We start from the raw sequence: 18,427 nt of genomic DNA, 5'->3' as shown, positions 1-18,427 counted from the left end.
GGAGACAACCCTGGAGTGGAGCCTGGGCTCTCCTCAGAGGACATGTGCCCTCCGGGTCACCCCGGCCCCGCTACCAGGCCCCAGGCCACCTGTCTCACCCTATCAGCTGCCACGGGACCAGGAGCTCGCCAGCACCGCTGCCGCTGGGGACAAGAGCGGCCAGGAGAAAGGGCACAGCAGTCGGCAGTAAAGTCACCCGCAACACGCTGCTCCTGGTTCACCAGCCCCAGCTGCCATCTGGCCTCCCACTATCCCCAGGGACCACGGGGATGTCATCTACTTAGTTTCTGGTGACTCAGCAACTTCCAGAAAGGCACTGAGGTGACTTGTGGTGTAAGTCCTGGCGGGTGAGATCGAGAGCCCTGAAGAGGGTACGAGGCATGTCCCAGCTCACAGTGACCCGGCTCTGGGGAAGATCCCTCCTGGCTGCTACCCAGGTAGTAGCAGAAGTATTTGCTGGGGGGTGATCACGAAAATTGGAACATACGGTCCACGTGACTCTGCAACTTACTTTCTTGGTGTAACGATAACCGTGGTCCACATCTCACGCCGACGTGCACGGAGGAGCTGCTTCATTGCCACTGACTCCTGGGCCACCCGCCAGGGTGCAGCTGCACTTAGGCAGCCACTGAAGGGCCCCCGCTGGGAAGAGCACCTTTTACACTCAGCACCACACTCACAATCCCAAAGCCCTTTATGATAAGCCAAGTTCCGCTCCACGGAAATGGAGAGTAAGTCCCTGTCCTGTTCAGTCTGAACCACTGCGCAGCCCGGCTGAACGCAGGCCAGCACCTTGCTCAGCACAAGTCTGGCATTCTCTGTCGCCAAGCAAGGAGTCCTGTTCCCTTTTCCAGTCCTTTCTGCAAGGAACTGCCAATAGCTGCCTCTGAAAAAACTCAGCAGAGCCGCTCTTATTTCCTGCCCAATTATCCTCAGCCGTTCAGGCTGCTGCGCAGTGCAGCCACGTCTACGTTAATCCAGGGGAAGAGAGGGGCAAAGCTTTGCCAGACGTGGCCAGTCTTCTCCCCACCACGGGTGCCAACTGTAATATAAATGAGGCTGGAGAGATGCTCACATGTTTGCACCCCAAGAACTGACTGGATGACGGGATCACACTGCACGCTGTGCAGATGGATAACACGAGAGGAGAGCCACAGGCCAGGTGCACGGCGCAACTGAGATGCAAGAGTGCAGGGGACATCCAGCTGCCTTGTGGTCACCTCGGGATGCCATTTCTAAAACACATGCCTCTTCAGGATCTACAGTTTAATGTAATGTGTTACCGTGCATACGAAAGGGTAGCGACCGCATGAGTGACTTTTTGTGGGGGGAGGGTGGGGGTACTGGGGATTAAAGCCAGGGGTGGTTAACCACTGAGCCACATCCCCAGCCCTTTTTATTTTGAGACAGGGTCTCACTAAGTTGCTTAGGGCCTTGCTAAGTTGCTAAGGCTGCCCTTAAACTTGGGATTCTCCTGCCTCAGCCTCCTGAGTCACTGGAATTACAGACGTGCCACCTAGCTAGGCAAACACAAGTGATTTTTAATCCCCTTCTTATGTGGTCTTTAATTTTTTTGGTTCTTCAGCTTTTTTCTCCAATACCATTTGAAAAAGGGAAAGAAAAAATGAACAGAAGCTACTCTGAGGGCAGCAGAGCAAGCAGCGGGACCTGGTTTGGGGGTGAGACCAAAAGACAAGTTGAAGGGGCGTCCTGAGCGCTCCACGCCGGGGTGGGTGAGGGGCTCGAGTGAGAAGGCATGAGGGCGAAACAGCAAGAGCTCGCCCATCCCAACAAGGTCTGAACAGACCACCAGGAGACGGGCAGGCCCGCAATGCCTGGTGCTTCTACTATTGAAGATGAGTTGTCGACATTTAAAAACCAAAACAAAGATGTGTTAGAAATTAAAGAGAAAAAAACAAAGGATCTGGAACTATGCATATCTTATCTTTTTTTCTAAAAAAGAAAAAAATCATAAGAATTTTTACTCCTGGTACTGGTTTGTTCACACAGAAACCCTGTAAGGAGGGATAAGAACAAACGATGGTATTTATGGAGCAGAATATTTTTCTCCATGGACATGTCTGTTTCCTGAATCATGTGGATGTATTACCTTTATTTTTGCGGTGCTGGGAAATGAACCCAGAACTTCGAGCACACCAGCCAATGCACCACCACTGAGTCACACCCCCAGCAATGTACTGCCTTTCAAATAACCGCATCACAAAAAGATAATCAGCATAGGGAGTGTGATAAGTGACATTTCACATACACTGTAGAGATTTTTAAAAGTAAGTAACTTACGGTTTGGTTTTATGCAAGGGCACTGCGATGCCTGGGTCTGAAACACTCAAGTGAAGTGACAGTGTTTCATGTAAAACAAGTTTCTAACGCTTGGGTCTGGCAGCTCCTGGTCAGGTTTGACCTGCCTGCATCTGGATGGGACACGGGCTCGCTGTTATTCCGAGGCTTCATTCTATAAGCCTGGCTGCCTTTGGCATCTCAGCTGATAAGGTGAAACTTCCTGAGGTTACATCGAGGGCTGAGGAGCACAGGCAGCGCCTGGCATTGGTGCAGCATCAGGCACAGCATCAGGCACAGGAGTATCTGTTACCCCAGAGACAGATGCTTGGATGAAGGTTCTCCCAGCACCCTACCTCACTCACAAGTGACTCAGCAGGAAAAAACTGTACTTGCCTCCCAGAAGCTCCTCCGCTGCTTATGGAAGAAGCCTCCTCCTCCTCTTCTGAGCACCACAGATCTGATAACCTGGCACACACTGTGCCTGACACCCACCCACGTTGCTCAGCACATGGCTCTCTACTCTGTAAGTACTTCTGCACCAAACCCTACCGTCGCCCACCTGCTAACAACAAGGCTTTTTGAAGGAGGTCTTCTAACTTTACAACTTTCTCTTAATTAAAAAATGTAACAAGATTTGTGAGAACCTAAGGGTTCCCCTTGAGTCCCACTGGGTGAGAAATAATTTCATAATGTCTCTGTTTGGAGAAAAGGGGGTGTAAGTCCCTCCCTCTCTGTGCTTCGGTCACAGTGGGCTTTTTTCTGATCCTCGGTGCCTAAGCACATGCTGACCCCAGGGGCTGGTACTGCAGCCCCTGGAAAATCCTCACCCTGTTCCCATCATGCCTCAGGGGGCAGCGTCCTGGGTAAGGATGCCCCTCCACCTCCATCCACGTGGACACAGCAGCACTAAGGCCACGCCCACTGCGCCTTGGCCTCACCCTCCTGTCTCCACAGTAGCTGCAACAGTGACACTTACGTGTTCACCTCTGTCTCCTCCAAACTCCAGGCTCACCAGGGAACAGACTTTTACCTATTCCATTCACTGCTGTGACCCCTCACCCAGCATGGTGCCCAGCACACAGTAGGTGCTCCATAACATTTTCCAAAAGGGGGGAAAAAGAAAAGGAGGTGAGAGAAGGAATGGAGTGGCCGGCTGGTTCTGTTACACTTGGGATAAATGCAAGCAGATATTCTGTTGCTTTTCCAACCCCACGCTGTAATACCCACACAGAATGAAAGGAAACCATGATCTGAGAAAATAATTCAAATAATACCATTCACCAGGGCAGAGCATTAGTCTTATCAATTGTCATGTGTCCCCAGAGTCTAAAACTGTGCCGTATACAATAGAAGCAGTAAGGGTTTGTTGAAATAGTGAATTTGCCAACCGACTGGCTGTCTGATGAACTCTAGTCCGGACTTTGCTAGAGTCTGATCTCTGCGGTGTCTGACCTTAACATCCCTGGGAGACTGGTGGGCTCTGTCTCCCTTACAAGGTCAGCTGCTGAGAGTGGGGCAGGGAGGGGTGGAAGGAGACCAAGAACGGTCTGCAAACCTCTGTGGCAACTCAAGGAATAGGCCGATCTACTCACCAGGGGGACCCAGTAGGTGTACAGGGCGCCAAGCCTCATTTCAGAAACAAACTGGGAGCAGGCGAGGAGTAAGAAGTAGAGGTTGAAGAAGTACTTGAACTGGTTGAACAGCACCTGGAAAGTCGAGGGGAAATGTTCAGGGCTCGCCTGGTGGGTGTGGCTTGGAAGGGTTAGTGGGAAGCGAACACTTAACAACACGCCCACGTGAGGGTAAGCGGTCCATGCCCCCTTTCACATACAGCTTAAGCGGTTCCACATGCTATCTGGCAAAACACAGGAGCCACAAACATTCCACTTGCAAAAGTGAAAACTGTAAACAACAAATTCAGGACAGTAGTTCCTGGGGAGGGGCATGCAGGGGGTGCCAACTCTGTTGTGTTTTGTTTCTTAAACTATATATTTCGCAAACCCAGGTTGGCAACTGAAAATGTTATTCCAAAAGCAGTTTTAGTAAGAAATGCTTATGTTGTAAAGTCAAATCAAAAAGGCAAATAGTTATGGCCACAATATGATTTCACCACCACAAAATAATAGGGTGGAATCCTATTCTGGGTCAGGTAAGTTCTGGGAGAGTTCTGACTGCTCCCTTCGACCCTGGACCTGAGACTGATCCCATGTGACTAGTTCTGACCAAAGAGCATGCAAGAAGTTTCTTGGCTCTTGTAGGCTAAGGCAGTTAAAAACTATTACACCCTGACCAGTTCCACGGCACAGCTAGGAGGCAGAGGAGAGTGACCCAGTGCACGTGAGATTTCCCGAGAGAGAGAACAGTTGTTCCTGTCTTCAGGTACAGAGATCTGGGCAAGTTGTGGTTTGTGGCAGCTAGTAATGGATACAGTCAAAATCACCCCTAAAAGCACTCCAATCAACCTTGAACCACACTGTAACACCCAGACCTCCTTACTGATGCCTGGTTTCTAACACTGGAGACTTTTTCCTTCCTGCATCTGAACTGATTGCTGCTGCTCCTTCTGAAGGCAGCTGGCTTGTATTTAGAAGCCATGCTGGAAGCCAGACACGGTAACACGTGCCTATAATCCCAGAGGCTTGGGAGGCTGAGGCAGGAAGATCACAAGTTCAAGGTCAGCCCTCAGCAACTTAGTGAGCCTCTGTCTCAAAATAAAAAATAAAAAGGCTGGGGTGCAATTCAGTGGGTTCAATCCCCAAAATCTCACACAGGCACACACGCAAAGCCATGCTGGATAAAAGCAGCCATGAATTTGGGTGAGTGTTGGGGGAAAGGTGTGCGAGTCCACCCTGGATCTTCATGAACCAATGCACAGGTATCGGCTCCAGAAACATTTACCAGCAAAAACGTAAACAGAATGTTGCTCTCTAGATGGTAGGGTTAAAATTTATCTGTTTTTTTTTTTTTTTATATATATATACTTTTTATTTTCCAATATTCCTATACTCTTGAGCATGGGTTTCTTGGTGACAAGGGGGAAAAAATGAAGTTGGCCAATATTCTCATTTGATGTTTTGATTATAATGCTAGGTTCCCCAAATACCTTTCCCACTCTCAGGTTCAACACATCAAATAAATGGGAAGGTATTCTAACCAACCAGGCAGTGTCCCTGCCTTGCAGAGAGAAGGAAGTTCCCTTCAGGTGCTCAGGCCAGGAAAGATGGATGGCCAGTGACTAAGGCAGCAAAAAAACACTCGGTGTTCACAAAACCTGTCCGGGGACCCCCGTCAATTTATGGTGGGGAAAGAAAAGGGTTTGGACCTGCCAGCACATACCCCAGGAAGAAAGGTGAAGAAATTGTACTTCTGATTGTTGATAACATTTCGAGGATATCGCTGGTCTCTCTTCTCGGGGTGTCCCAGCCAGACAGTGCGCGGCCTGGGCTCTCCTCCACCACAGCATCTCAGCCACTCGCAGCACCTGTTGGAAAGAGAAGTCCAGGCATCAAGGCCACGCCCACACACCAAGGGCACACCCACACCTCCCAGGCTGGACCCACACCGAGGCCACGCCCACACACCAAGGGCACACCCACACCTCCCAGGCTGGACCCACACCGAGGCCACGCCCACACACCAAGGGCACACCCACACCTCCCAGGCTGGACCCACACCGAGGCCACGCCCACACACCAAGGGCACACCCACACCTCCCAGGCTGGGCCCACACCGAGGCCACGCCCACACACCAAGGGCACACCCAGACCTCCCAGGCCTGGTCCACATCAATGTCACAACCACAAAATAGACGCCTTCCTCTACTCCCCTCGGAATGCTTTTCTCTCAGGTCCTAGCTGGGTCAGGAACACAGTCATATTTGAGGTTTTGTCCTTAAGAGAGATGGGAAAATAGAACAATGGTCCAGATAAAAGATACTTTGTCCCAGTAATTCCAGAGGCTTAGGAGGCTGAGGCAGGAGGATCGAAAGTTCAAAACCAGCCTCAGCAATTTAATGAGACCCTGTCTCAAAAGAAAAAAACTGGGCAGGGGATGTGGCTCAGTGGTTAAGCATCCCTCTCTGGTACCAAAAAAAAAAAAAGTGTGTGTGTGTGTGTGTGTGTGTGTGTGTGTGTTTGTGTGTATTCTTTGTCTCCAAACTTATGCTACCTATTTCAAAAAGCAGGATTCATTTAAAAAGAAAAAGCACTGTGACATTTTACATTTTGCAGACTAGAGAGGGAAGCACAAAACAAAGCACCCAGTTTACAGAGAGGTGAGGCAGCATGGAGTCTGAGCCCGGGTGTGGGTCTTATCCCACAGTCTCTCCTCCACCCATGCTGGGAGAGCTGCTGGTTACACCGGAAGTGTTACATAAAGGGGCAGGAATCTCCTCCACCCCCACTGTCCTTTATAGCAACACGCTGGAGGTGCAAACCAGAAAGACTATGTCTCACGGCCCAGCGGAACCTGGAGACGCGCGCGGGCTGGAAGAACACCCACCCAAGCACCGCCCCAGCCCGCCATCCCGAGGGCCACACGTCCGCAAGAACCCACAGGCACCTGGTTCCCAGCTCAGTCCCTGGCAAAGTGCAGGAAAGCCTGGGAATCCGGACCACTCCATCAAGGGCAGCTCATCCCCAGGAGGGCTGGTAAACCAGGTGCCTGGAGAACCAGGAGCCCCCTAAAACCCTGCACACCAGCCCTGCCCACGCCACCCCCAAGATGTCGGCAACTGAAACGAAACCGACTAGACGCAGCAACAATGACTCACATAATTACTTGTCCTCTGGACCCTCCTTCTGCCCTTCCTCTTGCGGGCCAAGTCCTGGTGGGATGCTGGGGTACAGAGCGGAGCCAATACGGTCCTTGTGCATCAGGACCCAACAGCTAAGCCAGCCGGCAAGCTGCCTGCTCAGACGCTCAAAATTTCCACAATGAAACACAATGCTCTTTCTTAAAAATAGCATCCTCATTCCAGTAAACCCGGGCTGAGAGTGGAGTGTGCTCAGAGAGGGACAGGTACTGCTTCTGGTGACTCAGTCTTGCCGGCCACCTTCTAAGTTGTTCAAAGGTCAGAGACACACATAGAAGTCTCAAGAAGCCCAGCCCCTCACCCACCTGCTCCTGGCCACAAATCACCCATACTGGTCACCAGTGGGCACTCACTGAAGCCAGGCTGCATGAATGCAGAAGGAAGGCGGGGAAGGGGGGAGGGTGGGGGGGGGAGGAAGGGAGGGCATCTGACAGCTGCACACCACTCCACAGGCCGACACCGAGTGACAGCCAGACCGACTCCTCTAAGAGTCACATTCTCTCCGCCTCCTGCGATAACCCTGACGACAGATCTCACGGCTGTAGTTTTCCAATGAAAAATGAGAAGAATGGAGAGGACCGCATACTATCAGACTAAACTACGTTGTTTTTCTCTGTTTTGTTTTGGCAGAAGCTTCCACACATCAAACTTTCTGGCCACACTCTCCATTATTAACCTCCAGGTGTGTGCACGAGCACCACATACCAGGATGCTCTCTGCAGCCACGCACTGCAAGAGACTGGGAAGGCATCTAGCTGTCCTCAAAGGGAGACTGGGTTAATTCACAGGTTTGCCCATAAAATGGAATTCCTAACAATTGGTAAGGAATGAAATTCATGAAATGGCTCCATTTAAGATGTGCTAACTGAAAGGCAAGGAGCCAAGAGATGTCATTCTTTCACAAAAGCAAGAGGATATAGCAACAGAAGGCTGCTCTCCATGTACAGAACCCTCCAGGGCAAGCTGAAGCCTCCAGCTCCCCCGGGGAAGGAAGGAGTAGGGAAAACTTTTCCTGCTTCCTTTGGTAACGCTTGCATTCACTCCATGCATGCATCGTCTATGAGACTCAATGCTTTATGGTGAATTAATTCATAGTGGTAAATGCCTGTTTAGGAAGTGCCACCTGATACAAACTACTATTCTGGGTCCTGTGAAGACCAAAGGCTGGAACAAGACCTTCGCCTTCTCCTAAGGTAGCAGCTCTCTGCAAAACACGGCTGCGTGCTGGAGGATGGCCCCTGGTACCTGAGCCCAGTGTGACCAGCTGCAAGTCCAGCTCATTCAGTCTGATCTCATCTGGCCCATTCGCTTTCCACCTGCACTGAATATAACTTGCACTTTCCGTTCAGTGTTTTCTGAACTGTCACAGTAACGACAAGCAAGCAATCACGGCTTCTTTCCCATCAGGCATTTGTTCCTGGAGTGTCTCCTGCACGCTCAGAGGGCCAGTGGCCGGTACCTGGCAAGGCACTGGCCTACAGTCGGGAACAACGCAGACGAGGGCTTCCGCCATGGAGTCAGTAGCCCCGGGGAGCGGGAGGCAGCCAATGACTACCCAGAAGAAAATAAGGCCCTGGGCCAGAGGGAGAGTGGGGATGGGGAGTGGCTCTGGGAGAAGGGGCGGCCAAAGTGAGCCACATGAGAAGAAGCAATAGCTATGCCACTATGCAGGGCCGTGGAATCCAGGCAGACAGAACTGCAAGGGCGAAGATCCAAGGTGGGACGCTGCCTCCCACACAGGAAGCACCTGAAGGCCAGTCCAGTGGGAGGGAGGACAGGACGAGGCTGGGGAAGAAGAGGGGACAGGTGACACCAGGCTTTGTCACCAGGGCGAGGACTCTGGGTTCTGCCCCATGCACAGCAGGGACCGCTGAGTGATAAGCAGAGCAAGGGTGTGACCTGCTTCTATTCTGAAAAGGTCCCCTGGCTGCCGGGCAGGGGGGGGCGCTGCAGTGGAAGCAGGTCATGGGCGCGGGGTTTCCTGGGGGGGGGGGGGGGAGGAAACGTTCACTGTTGACTGTAGAGACGGCCGCACAGCCCCGTGGGTGTGCTGGAAGCTGCAGAACTGGATACTTTAGGCAGGTGGGTTGCAGAACTATCTTGATAAATAGTTAAATTAACACCAAAAATGTGGAAATAGGGAGACCCGCCTGCTGGGGACAATGGACAGAGTTCCTTTTGTCTCTGTTCTACTGCAGCTCAGGGCTCAGCTTCTCAGCAGAGGGTGCTGGAGGGACCTTGGTGGAAGGAAAGGCCTTCCTGGGGTTCCCAGGCATGGGTGCCATTGGTCAGCAACAGGGGAATGAGGACATGAAGCAACGCAGTCAGCCCCGGCCGTGGACCCAGTGGCTCGTGGTCACCTTCCTGTGGCCCTCCACACGACACCTGCACCCAGGCCTCCTCACACCAGAACGTTGACACTGTCTCCATGCTGGTGACCCGCCCTCGGGTTTGCCCGCCCTCGGGTTTGCCTCCCCAGCTCTCCTGTCACTTCGGTCCCCCTAATGGGGACACTGTACTGAGCTCCAGGTCTGTGTTCACCCCAGCAGTCTCATGCCCACTGCACAGCACATGTCAACTGCCACCTGTGCCTTGCCACCCCACCTGCACCGTCACCGTCACTGTCACCTGCTGGCCCTGCACGTGCAGACCAGCTCTGGCCCCTCAAAGCAGTGATGTCCCTGCCATCCAGCATCCTGAAGGCCACCAACTCCAACCTTGAGCAGCGGCCCCCCCTCCCCTGTGTCCTTCCTCGGTGCACCCCTGGAGCCCTAGAAAAGTTTCCTTCTACCCGACACTTAATCTTTCCTTCTGGGTCAATAAGTCCATTTCCCTCCATCTTCTTCCCAAGAAGAAGGTGTAGCTGGAGCCCCCACCTCTGGGCTCCAGGATGCTGAACATGGACCCGGGGCTCAGCCAAGCAGAGCCCTTGACCTTCTGGACATGGTGATGGGCTTAGGAAGGACCAAAGAGGTCCTTGGCTGAGACTTTGCCATAAATCCCAGGAAGGAAATGCTCTTCACCCTGGGGCTGCTGAAGTAGCCGAAAGCCAGTCTGGACCTGGCAGTGGTCACCTGGTTCCCACTTGCGGAAGAGCTAGCCTGAAGACCAGGTCAACCAGGCAGGCAGGCCGGGCCACGGGACGTGTCCCAACACCCTCAGGAGAGCATGCAGATCTGTCTGCTGTCTGAACGCCTCCGTCTTGGGGAGTCATATGTTGTTTTATTTGACTTTGATGAGGCCAATTTCAGTTGGATGTATATTAATTACTACCCACATCTCCTGTCTCGGATTTCTGACTGTCACATGGCTGCACCATCCTCAAAGACACGTTCCTGTTGGTTTTGCGTTTCCAGACCACAGCGCCAAGAGGGCCAAGGCTGAGAACTCTGGCTCTAGGTTTTATTTGCAAACAGGCTGGGTGAAGTTGCCTCCCCCACTTACATACATTTGTTTTAGAAGGTGACCTCACACCTGCCAGTAATGGAAAGCAGCTCCGCTCACCTAACTAGAAGGGCAACGTCAAACAACACGACAGAGAGCCAGGCCCGCCCCTCCGCTTCCCCTCCTCCCTGCAGAGACGTCAGCAAGTGTTTGGGGCTAAGACGTGAAAATAAGCAGAAGACTGAAAAAAACCTGGAAAAGAAGCGTCTCATCCAGGAATGACTCAAACTCCATCACAAAGCAACTACGACTATCACCTGCCCGCATTTTGACACATTTTTGGTCCTGTAGTAGAAACCCTGAGCTTGGTGCCAAATACACAGCAAGCGATCAGATCGTCCACCACGTCGTGGACCCAAACAGAAAAGGTGGAAGCCCCGCTCCCTACGGTCGACGGGATCTGTGCCCCAACCCCGCTTCCCCGGTGGAGCTCAGCACCTGGAGGGACATCCCAGAGGGGCAGCTGCCCAGAGCTGTGTTGTGGCGGCTGTCACCTTGGCATCCTGGGTGCTGCTGTTGTTTCTTAACACCCAACTGAACTGTCTGTCACCTGCTGTGATGAGGAAACCTCTACTGCACATTCCAGACAGGCGGGGAGATGGGCTGCAAGCCTCCGTCCTTGAGAGAGAAGCTGTGAGCACAGCTTTATACCGGCAGGACCCTGTGGCCAGGCTACGGAGTGCAAACCCCAGCCTGCTCCACGCCGGCTGGGTGGCCTTGCCACTCATCTTCCTTTCCCGCCTCTCCTCTCTGTGAAATAACCACAGGGAGTCCTGCCTTGCTCAATTACTTTGAGACTTAGGGAATTCATACCTGCAGGACGTGGGGCAGCACCCAGCACATCATAGGCATTGGGTTAATAAAGAGATTATTTCTTGAAAGCTATCTTTCCAGATCAAAGAAACAAAAACAAAACAAAAAACTAAAAAACAAAAACCATGAAACAACTTTCCCATCTATTGGTAGCAACAGTCATAACAACTAGGTTAAGATGTCAGGCTAGATACATTGGGTTTTTTGTTTGTTTGTTTGTTTTTGGTACCAGGGATTGAACCCAAGGGTACTTTAACACTGAGCTACATCCCCAGATCTCTTATTTTTTATTTTGAAACAGGGTCTCGCTAAGTTGCTTAGGGCCTGGCTGAGTTGTTGAGGCTGGCCTTGAACCTAAGAGCCTCCTGCCTCAGCCTTCTGGGTCATTGGGATTACAGGCCTGACTTAGATACAGTGCTTCTTGCTTCCACCATTACTGTAAGGAAAATAAAAGTGGATTTTCTTATTATTTGACTCTAAAACAAATAATGGTCACGACAGCAGAGCCTGCTGGCCAGTGCCCTGGTCTCACGCAACCTGGCTGCAAAGCAAGGATGAGCAGAAGCCTGGGGGAAGGGCCAAGGAAACAATGTTTCTGAGAAAGGTAACCAGTGTACCAAGGAGCTGGCCTCCACAGAAAGACCACACCAGCTCCCAGCGTCCCTGCCATAGCGGGCACCCAATAAGTATCCACTCCGGGCCAGGGATGTGGCTCAGTGGTGGAGCGCTTGCCTAGCCTGGGGGAGGCCCTGGGGTCCATCCTCAGCACTGAAGAAAACAAATACAAAAAACACCAACATTTTTGGAAGCTAGAGAATTAAAAAAGAAATAGTATTAGCATTATCATTCAACAAATCCAGGAAGAGCATAAAGAAAAGTTAAAAGCAATATGGAGAAAATTGTCCCAAGTAATGGTTCTCAGAGGAGCAGGGGATGACTTTGCCCCTCCCTGGCCCCGGAAATTTCTAGAGACAGCTGTGACTCTGGCAAAGGGGGGTGGGGCGCCAGGGAAGCCTCTGAACATCCCACACAGCCCAGGGGAGCCCCCCAGGGAGGCGGATCCACCCAGTGTCAATAGCCCTGAGGTGGACAGTCCTACTCTGTCCTAAACCTTCTGTGAAGACAGGCATGTCCACACTGGTGCCATCCAAGGCACAAGCCATTGCCATGGGAGGCTGCTGAGCCCCTGAATATGACTCTTCATTTCATTTCATTATTATAATTAAATAGCCGCACATACCTGGTGGCTCCCACTGCACACTCTCAGGAGTGTGACCCAACTGTTAAGTACAGACACCCAGGGCGTGAGGGGCACCGCAAGGGAGAGAACAAGCAGAAACTTCCACTCTTTACTCTAAATACATCTAAATGGCTAGTTTGTTTGCTTGCTCGCTTTGTTTTAATTAGGAGGATGTAAAATCTGCAGTCGGGAAGGGTGCACAGAAGCCCTGCTTCAGGAAGTACGGCCGCGAGCACCTTAGGGCTGGAGAAGAACCAGGAGTACACCCGTCACCTGATGAGAAAAGCCGCTGTCGTGGGGACCGCTCTCGGCAAGTGAAACTCAGGCCCTCCGACCAAGCAATGTCACCAAGGGATGCCAGCTGCTTACACTGGCCTGGGGTGACGGGGAGGTCCAGGGCACTCAGATCAGCCAGACAGGGAGCAAAGCCCTGTCGAAGCCAAACCTTCAGGGACCCAGCGAGCCACACAGAAGAATGAACAGCCACCAACTCTAAGGCCATCGCAGTACGTGCTGGACGGCAGCAATCACACGCATGAGCCGCGGTGCTGCTCAGGGGCAGGCGCTTGCTAGCACGCCTGAGGCCCTGGGTTTGAGCCCCAGCACCATGACAAAAAATTTTAAAAAATTTAAAATGAGGAACAAGGGCTGGGGAGACAGTTCAGTAGGGAGAGTGTTTGCCTCGCAAGCACCAAGCCCTGGGTTCAATCCCCAGCACCTCGGGGGAAAAAAAAATGAGGTAAAGACGTGCCAGGGAAAGAGCCAAGGAAGGAAGTGGAGGAGGAAAAAACGTGAAAGAAGGTAATTTATCATCCTATATTTTGATTTTAAAATCTGTTAAGTAAGCATGGGAAACAGTACTAAGGAACACGCACAGCACGCTACACCGCGCGTCCTGGGTGAGGGGCGGTCGGCTCTGCTGCCCTGCAGGGCACACGATTCCCCTTAGAAATGCCCCAACCCCACGTGATTTCATAACTACCGGATCAAACCCAAGGCTCGCCTTGCCGGCCTTCCTCCTGATCAAGTCCCGTCCTGCCGTGGGTGCGCTCAGCGACACCAGACGCCAGGCCTCCCTGGCCGTTCCTCATCGTCCAAGCACACGAGCCCCTGTAAGGCCCACTCGCACCAGCCCTCCTGCCGCACGGCCTCTCTGCCCAGCCCCTGTGGATCCTTCCAAACGTGCTCTGGCTGGGCTGAGGCTGCAGCTGGGGTGGAGCGCTTGCCTAGGACGGACCCAGCGAGCAACAGAAAAGAATGAACACCCCAACCCAGGGGCTGAGGGACGGGCACGCCCCCTGCTCCGCCAGGGTCGGCTCACCCCCCACACAGTGCTACCCAACCCTTCCAGACAAAGACCAAACAGACTCCGGAGCACAAATTGACACAGTTTTGTTTGTTTTTTAGCACTTGGGGTTTGAACCCAGGGGTGCTTAAACACTGAGCCACATCCCTGGCTCTTTTTAATCTTTTATTTTGGGTCTTGCTAAGTTGCTTAGGGCCTAAGTTGCTGAGGCTGGCCTCAAACTTGGGATCCTCATGCCTCAGCCTCCCAAGTCACTGGGATTAAGGTGTGCGCCACCAGCTCAGTTTTTAAATACCGATACAAAACTGAAACCACACAGGTATTATTTTTATTCATCATGGTAACCAAGGTCACAAGCTTACTAACACCTGTTCTGATCAGGAAGGACAAAGGTAGTACTTTCCAAAGCTGATTGAAACATACTGTCTCAATCAGCACCACCCGAGGGAGGGCACTCTCATGACAGTCACCGAAATTACCAATGCACCATCACTCTGGCCCTGCAAACTCCCTATAGTCCCACATGAGCACAATGTCCCCTTCAAGGTCATTCACTACAGTGCTGCTAGGGACAGAAAATCATTAGAATAACCTAACTGTCCATCAGTGGTAGGCTAGCTAAAGAAGGCACTGTGTCTCTGTTCCATGTTACTTTTTTAAAGCTATAAAAGCATTAAAGTAAGAATTTAAAAATGGAACAGAATATTACGCAGTGGTATGGAATGAGCCCAGGGCATATTATTAAGTGGGGAAAAAATAATGTACTGTGTAAGTCAGACTAACAATTGACTAAAAAAGAAAAACCTGTGTGTAGAGATATAAGACACATGTGGGTTTTGGGTAAATGCCTAAAAATTCTCAAAGACAATCAGAAGTTGATAAGCACCTGGGGAGGGAGACAGGGTGGCTAAGGGAGAGACTGACTTTGCAGTGAATGTGGTTCTGAGCCATTTTAAACAATAAACCATGTGACTCTATGATAAACTTTACTTTCATTTTTTGTATTTAAAAATAAAATGTCAGCCAGGCATGGTGGCGCACACCTCTAATCCCAGCAGCTCGGGAGGCTGTGGCAGGACGATCTAGAATTCAAAGCCAGCCTCAGCAATTTAGCAAAACTGGATTCAATCCCTGGTACCAAAAAAATTAAATTTTAAAACCCAGGGCTGGGGATGTGGCTTAGTGGTAGATACTTGTATGGCATGTGTAAGGTCCTGGGTTTGACCCCAGCACTACAAAAAAATTAAAAAATAAAATCTCACCCTGCTGCCCAGTGACTCCGCTCTCAGCAGGCAGCCTCGGCTCACCTCCCACCGCAGGCCCGGGGTGCGACAGTTCAAGTGGGAGGCTGAGGAACTCCCCGGCCCCTCACACTCCTACCTCACCTCGGGCACTGACCCCTCACCATTTGGCCGTGAACTGTGAAAAGGTGTGGTCCCCCCGCACGGGCCAGAGCCAGAATCCAGGGGAGGAAATTCCCCAGACACCAGAACGATAAGCAAAAACATGTACTGCATGCACTGCATGAAACATAAAGTAAGCCCTCGGCAGCACTGCCCGCCCCCCAGCCTCCAGGGGCCCCAGCCTCCCGCCCCAGCCTCCCAGGCCCCAGGGCGGCCTTGATTCTACCTCTTTTGCAGATGAGGACACTGCCTCTCAAGAGACGCCCAGGGCAGCTAAAGGCGGAGCCAGGCTAAGGGTCAAAGGCAGGCCCAGAGTCACCACTCCCAGCCACGGGCTGAGTCCAGGTCATCCTGCTACGGAACATGAGAAACACCTCTACATTGTCTGGACGGCAGCTTTGGGAGCAATCCAGACGATGGGGACAAAACAGGCCGCCCACCCACCCTGCTGCTCCCTCCAGCCTCACTAGGGTGACCACGCTGCCCGTGCCTCCCCTCGGCCAGAGGTGGTGGCTGAGAACTGTGCACAGGGATCATCCAGGTCTCAAAGCCACTGAGCAGTGTTTTACGCTCCTTTTTCAGAGAGGGGACTCACTTGCCCAAGGTCATGCAGCCTGTAGGTGGCAGAGCCCAACCTTGAACCCAGGCTGCCTTGCTGCGTCCACACTCCCGGTCCTTGCTCCGCGGAACCGCCACCTCCACGGGCACTGCTTCTCCTTCCCCTGCTCCGGAGAGGCCTGAGCAGCAGCCTGGCTGCCCGCGGCTCCGCCTGGGGCGTGGCTGTGGCCCCGAGACAGCCTCCGGAACCCATGGGAGACAGGTGCTTGGCAAGTGCCAGAGGTCACTCTCCTGCTCCCGGGAAGGACTTTACCTCTAGAAACAGGGAGTGGAGGTGCCGAGGAGGGAAGACGCCAGCTCAGCTGCACAAGTGCCCTCACCGGGCAGAGGGCTCACACCCTGCCCAGCGTCCTGCCCAGGGAAGGCACCCTGCCCCGCAATGCGGCCCTGCAAACCCCGTTGTTTTGTTTGTTTGTTGTTTTGTTTTGTTTTGCAGGCCCAACAGCTTTACCACCAGAGACTGTACAGAAAGATGTCCTTTTATTCATGCAAAAAACACACATGCCAAGCGCTCGCAGACCAGGCAACCAACCTTCAATACCCACCTGACCGCACCCACAGGAGCCAGGCTCCCAGCGCCTCTACAAAGCAGGCACTGTGTGACGTGGCAGGCGGGGAAGCCACCACCCAGTTCTGGCCCTTGACCATGGGGAAAGCCAGGCTTCTGCAGGTGTCAACGGCAGAGTCCTTCAGAAAGTCACTTAGTGAAATGCAGCTGGAGCCCTTGAACCCCTGGCCGCCTGCCCTGGGAAGACATTGAACCCAGGAACTTAAGAACACAGACCTCGAAGAGTCTTCAAAAGGAGGGGAAAGTTTATGCACCAAGGCATCCTCTGAAGACTAGCTTATAATTCACAACAGCACAAATGAACCGAAATGTCCCTCAACAGCCACCTGCTAAAGACATGGACCAAAAGGAAACTTACCTAAGTGTAACCAGGGAGCTGGGCTTCAAGTCGTGACGGGGCCAAGGCGCGGCTGAGGGGCACAGCGCTTGCCTAGCAGGCACAAGGCCCTGGTCCAATTCCCAGGACAGCAACATAAACAAACAATCCCGTTCTGCGTCTTTAACTTCTCCACCACAGGGAGCTCACTAACACGGAAGGGGGACACCGGTTCGGAGTCCCAAGTGAGAGGCTCAGGCTGGGTTCTGAGGCTGGATGTGTCGGGTCTTCCTCGGCCACACAGCCTCTCATGGCTTCCCGTGCAAGGCCTTGGTCCCACAAGCCCCTGGTTCTACCACTAAACAGCCCACAGCTACTAAGGACATACCTGAGAAGGGCTCAGCCACTTACGGCCACTGCGCTCTGACCTTAGGATGCTGCTGCCTGCGGCCCCAGGGAAACTGCTGGGACAGGAGCAGGGGCATTTCAGACAAGCAGCAGCTGTGGGATCAATAACCCCGGGCCTGGTCACTCAGTGACCTGCAACCCAGGCCTGCGGAGAGGCAGATGGCAGGCTGCAAGTGCAGCTCATTCCTAAGTAAAGGCCAGCCAGGCAGCAGGCAGGGAGGAAGGAAGGGAGCGGGCAGGAGGGAGGAGAGGTGTCTAGATTCCCCTTTTTATTCTGTGCAGAAGGGGGTTCCATTGTTTTTCCTCCCGGTTCCAACACTCAGTGCACCTTCTCCAAAAGCTCCCATGTGCACTGCCCACCACAAGCCCCCACCCCATGAACCAAGAACGCAGAGCCCCTTAGGATTATTCATGTTGCTGAAGAAGCTGAGGGCGCTGGGGCAAGCAGGCCTGACTGGAACCCTAGCTCCTAGTCTTCACTTGCTGATTCAATCAATCGAACATTTATTGAGCATCTACTATATGGCAGCCTTTGTGCCAAGCACCAAGGGCACTGCTCTTGGAGACTATATTCTGTAGGTGGGCAGGGTAGGAACAAAAAACAAAGAAATAGGAAGACACCACTGAGCGGGAGGTGGCTCCTTTAGAGTAGGTGGTCTGAAAAAGTCCCTCAGAGGAAGCCCGGGAGGCAAAAGGCAGCGAAGTAAGAGCTGTGTGTCTTGGGCTGTTGTTGAACGTCTAAGCCTCATTCTCCTGGGAAACATAACAATGCCACAGGCAATCCACTTCAGATACCTAGGACAGGGCAGGGGATGTGGCTCAGGGTCAGAGCCTGTCTAGCATGCATGAAGCCATGGGTTCCACGTCCAGTACTGCGAAAAACAAAAAATAAACCCCCAGAACAGGAGGGCTGGCACCTCAGAACTAATTAAGTTCTTCGAGGAAGCCAGGCTCTGTGGTTCAAGTTCATGTACAGAAAGAAAAAGCAGTTCTTCCAAGAATACCTATGGGTCCCTGGAGCGTAAACATGCTGACAGAATTGTGCCTCTGGTGTTTGTACTACATTCCCAACATTAAAACTGCCAGGGAAGCCTGGCACACAGGCACACACCTGCAATCCCAGCCACTTGGATGCTGAGATAGGAGGATTCCAAGTTCAAGGCCAATCTGGGCAACTTAGCAGGATGCTGTCTCAAA

At 52.5% G+C, this 18,427-nt stretch overlaps 1 protein-coding gene across 3 annotated transcripts in view; it reads right to left on the bottom strand.

Annotated features, from left to right (window-relative positions):
- Atp9a (ATPase phospholipid transporting 9A (putative)) overlaps nucleotides 1-18,427 on the bottom strand; it is a 125,719-nt gene that overhangs the window by 90,259 nt on the left and 17,033 nt on the right. The window contains exons 1-3 of one of the 3 annotated variants that reach the window (XM_047538717.1): nucleotides 15,916-16,045; nucleotides 5,638-5,782; nucleotides 3,894-4,007 (exon numbers count right to left, since the gene is read on the bottom strand). In XM_047538717.1, coding sequence (XP_047394673.1) covers nucleotides 3,894-4,007; nucleotides 5,638-5,782; nucleotides 15,916-15,929 — 273 coding nt within the window. In that variant the 5' untranslated portion in view covers nucleotides 15,930-16,045. Of the gene's footprint in view, nucleotides 1-3,893; nucleotides 4,008-5,637; nucleotides 5,783-7,072; nucleotides 7,091-15,915; nucleotides 16,046-18,427 lie in introns of those variants that run through there. The other 2 variants (XM_047538718.1, XM_047538716.1) reach the window with 2 other exon arrangements.

Source organism: Sciurus carolinensis, chromosome 2, assembly GCF_902686445.1.
Source record: "Sciurus carolinensis chromosome 2, mSciCar1.2, whole genome shotgun sequence".
Classification (NCBI taxonomy): Eukaryota; Metazoa; Chordata; class Mammalia; order Rodentia; family Sciuridae; genus Sciurus; species Sciurus carolinensis.
This window is presented reverse-complemented; position numbering and strand designations above follow the sequence as displayed.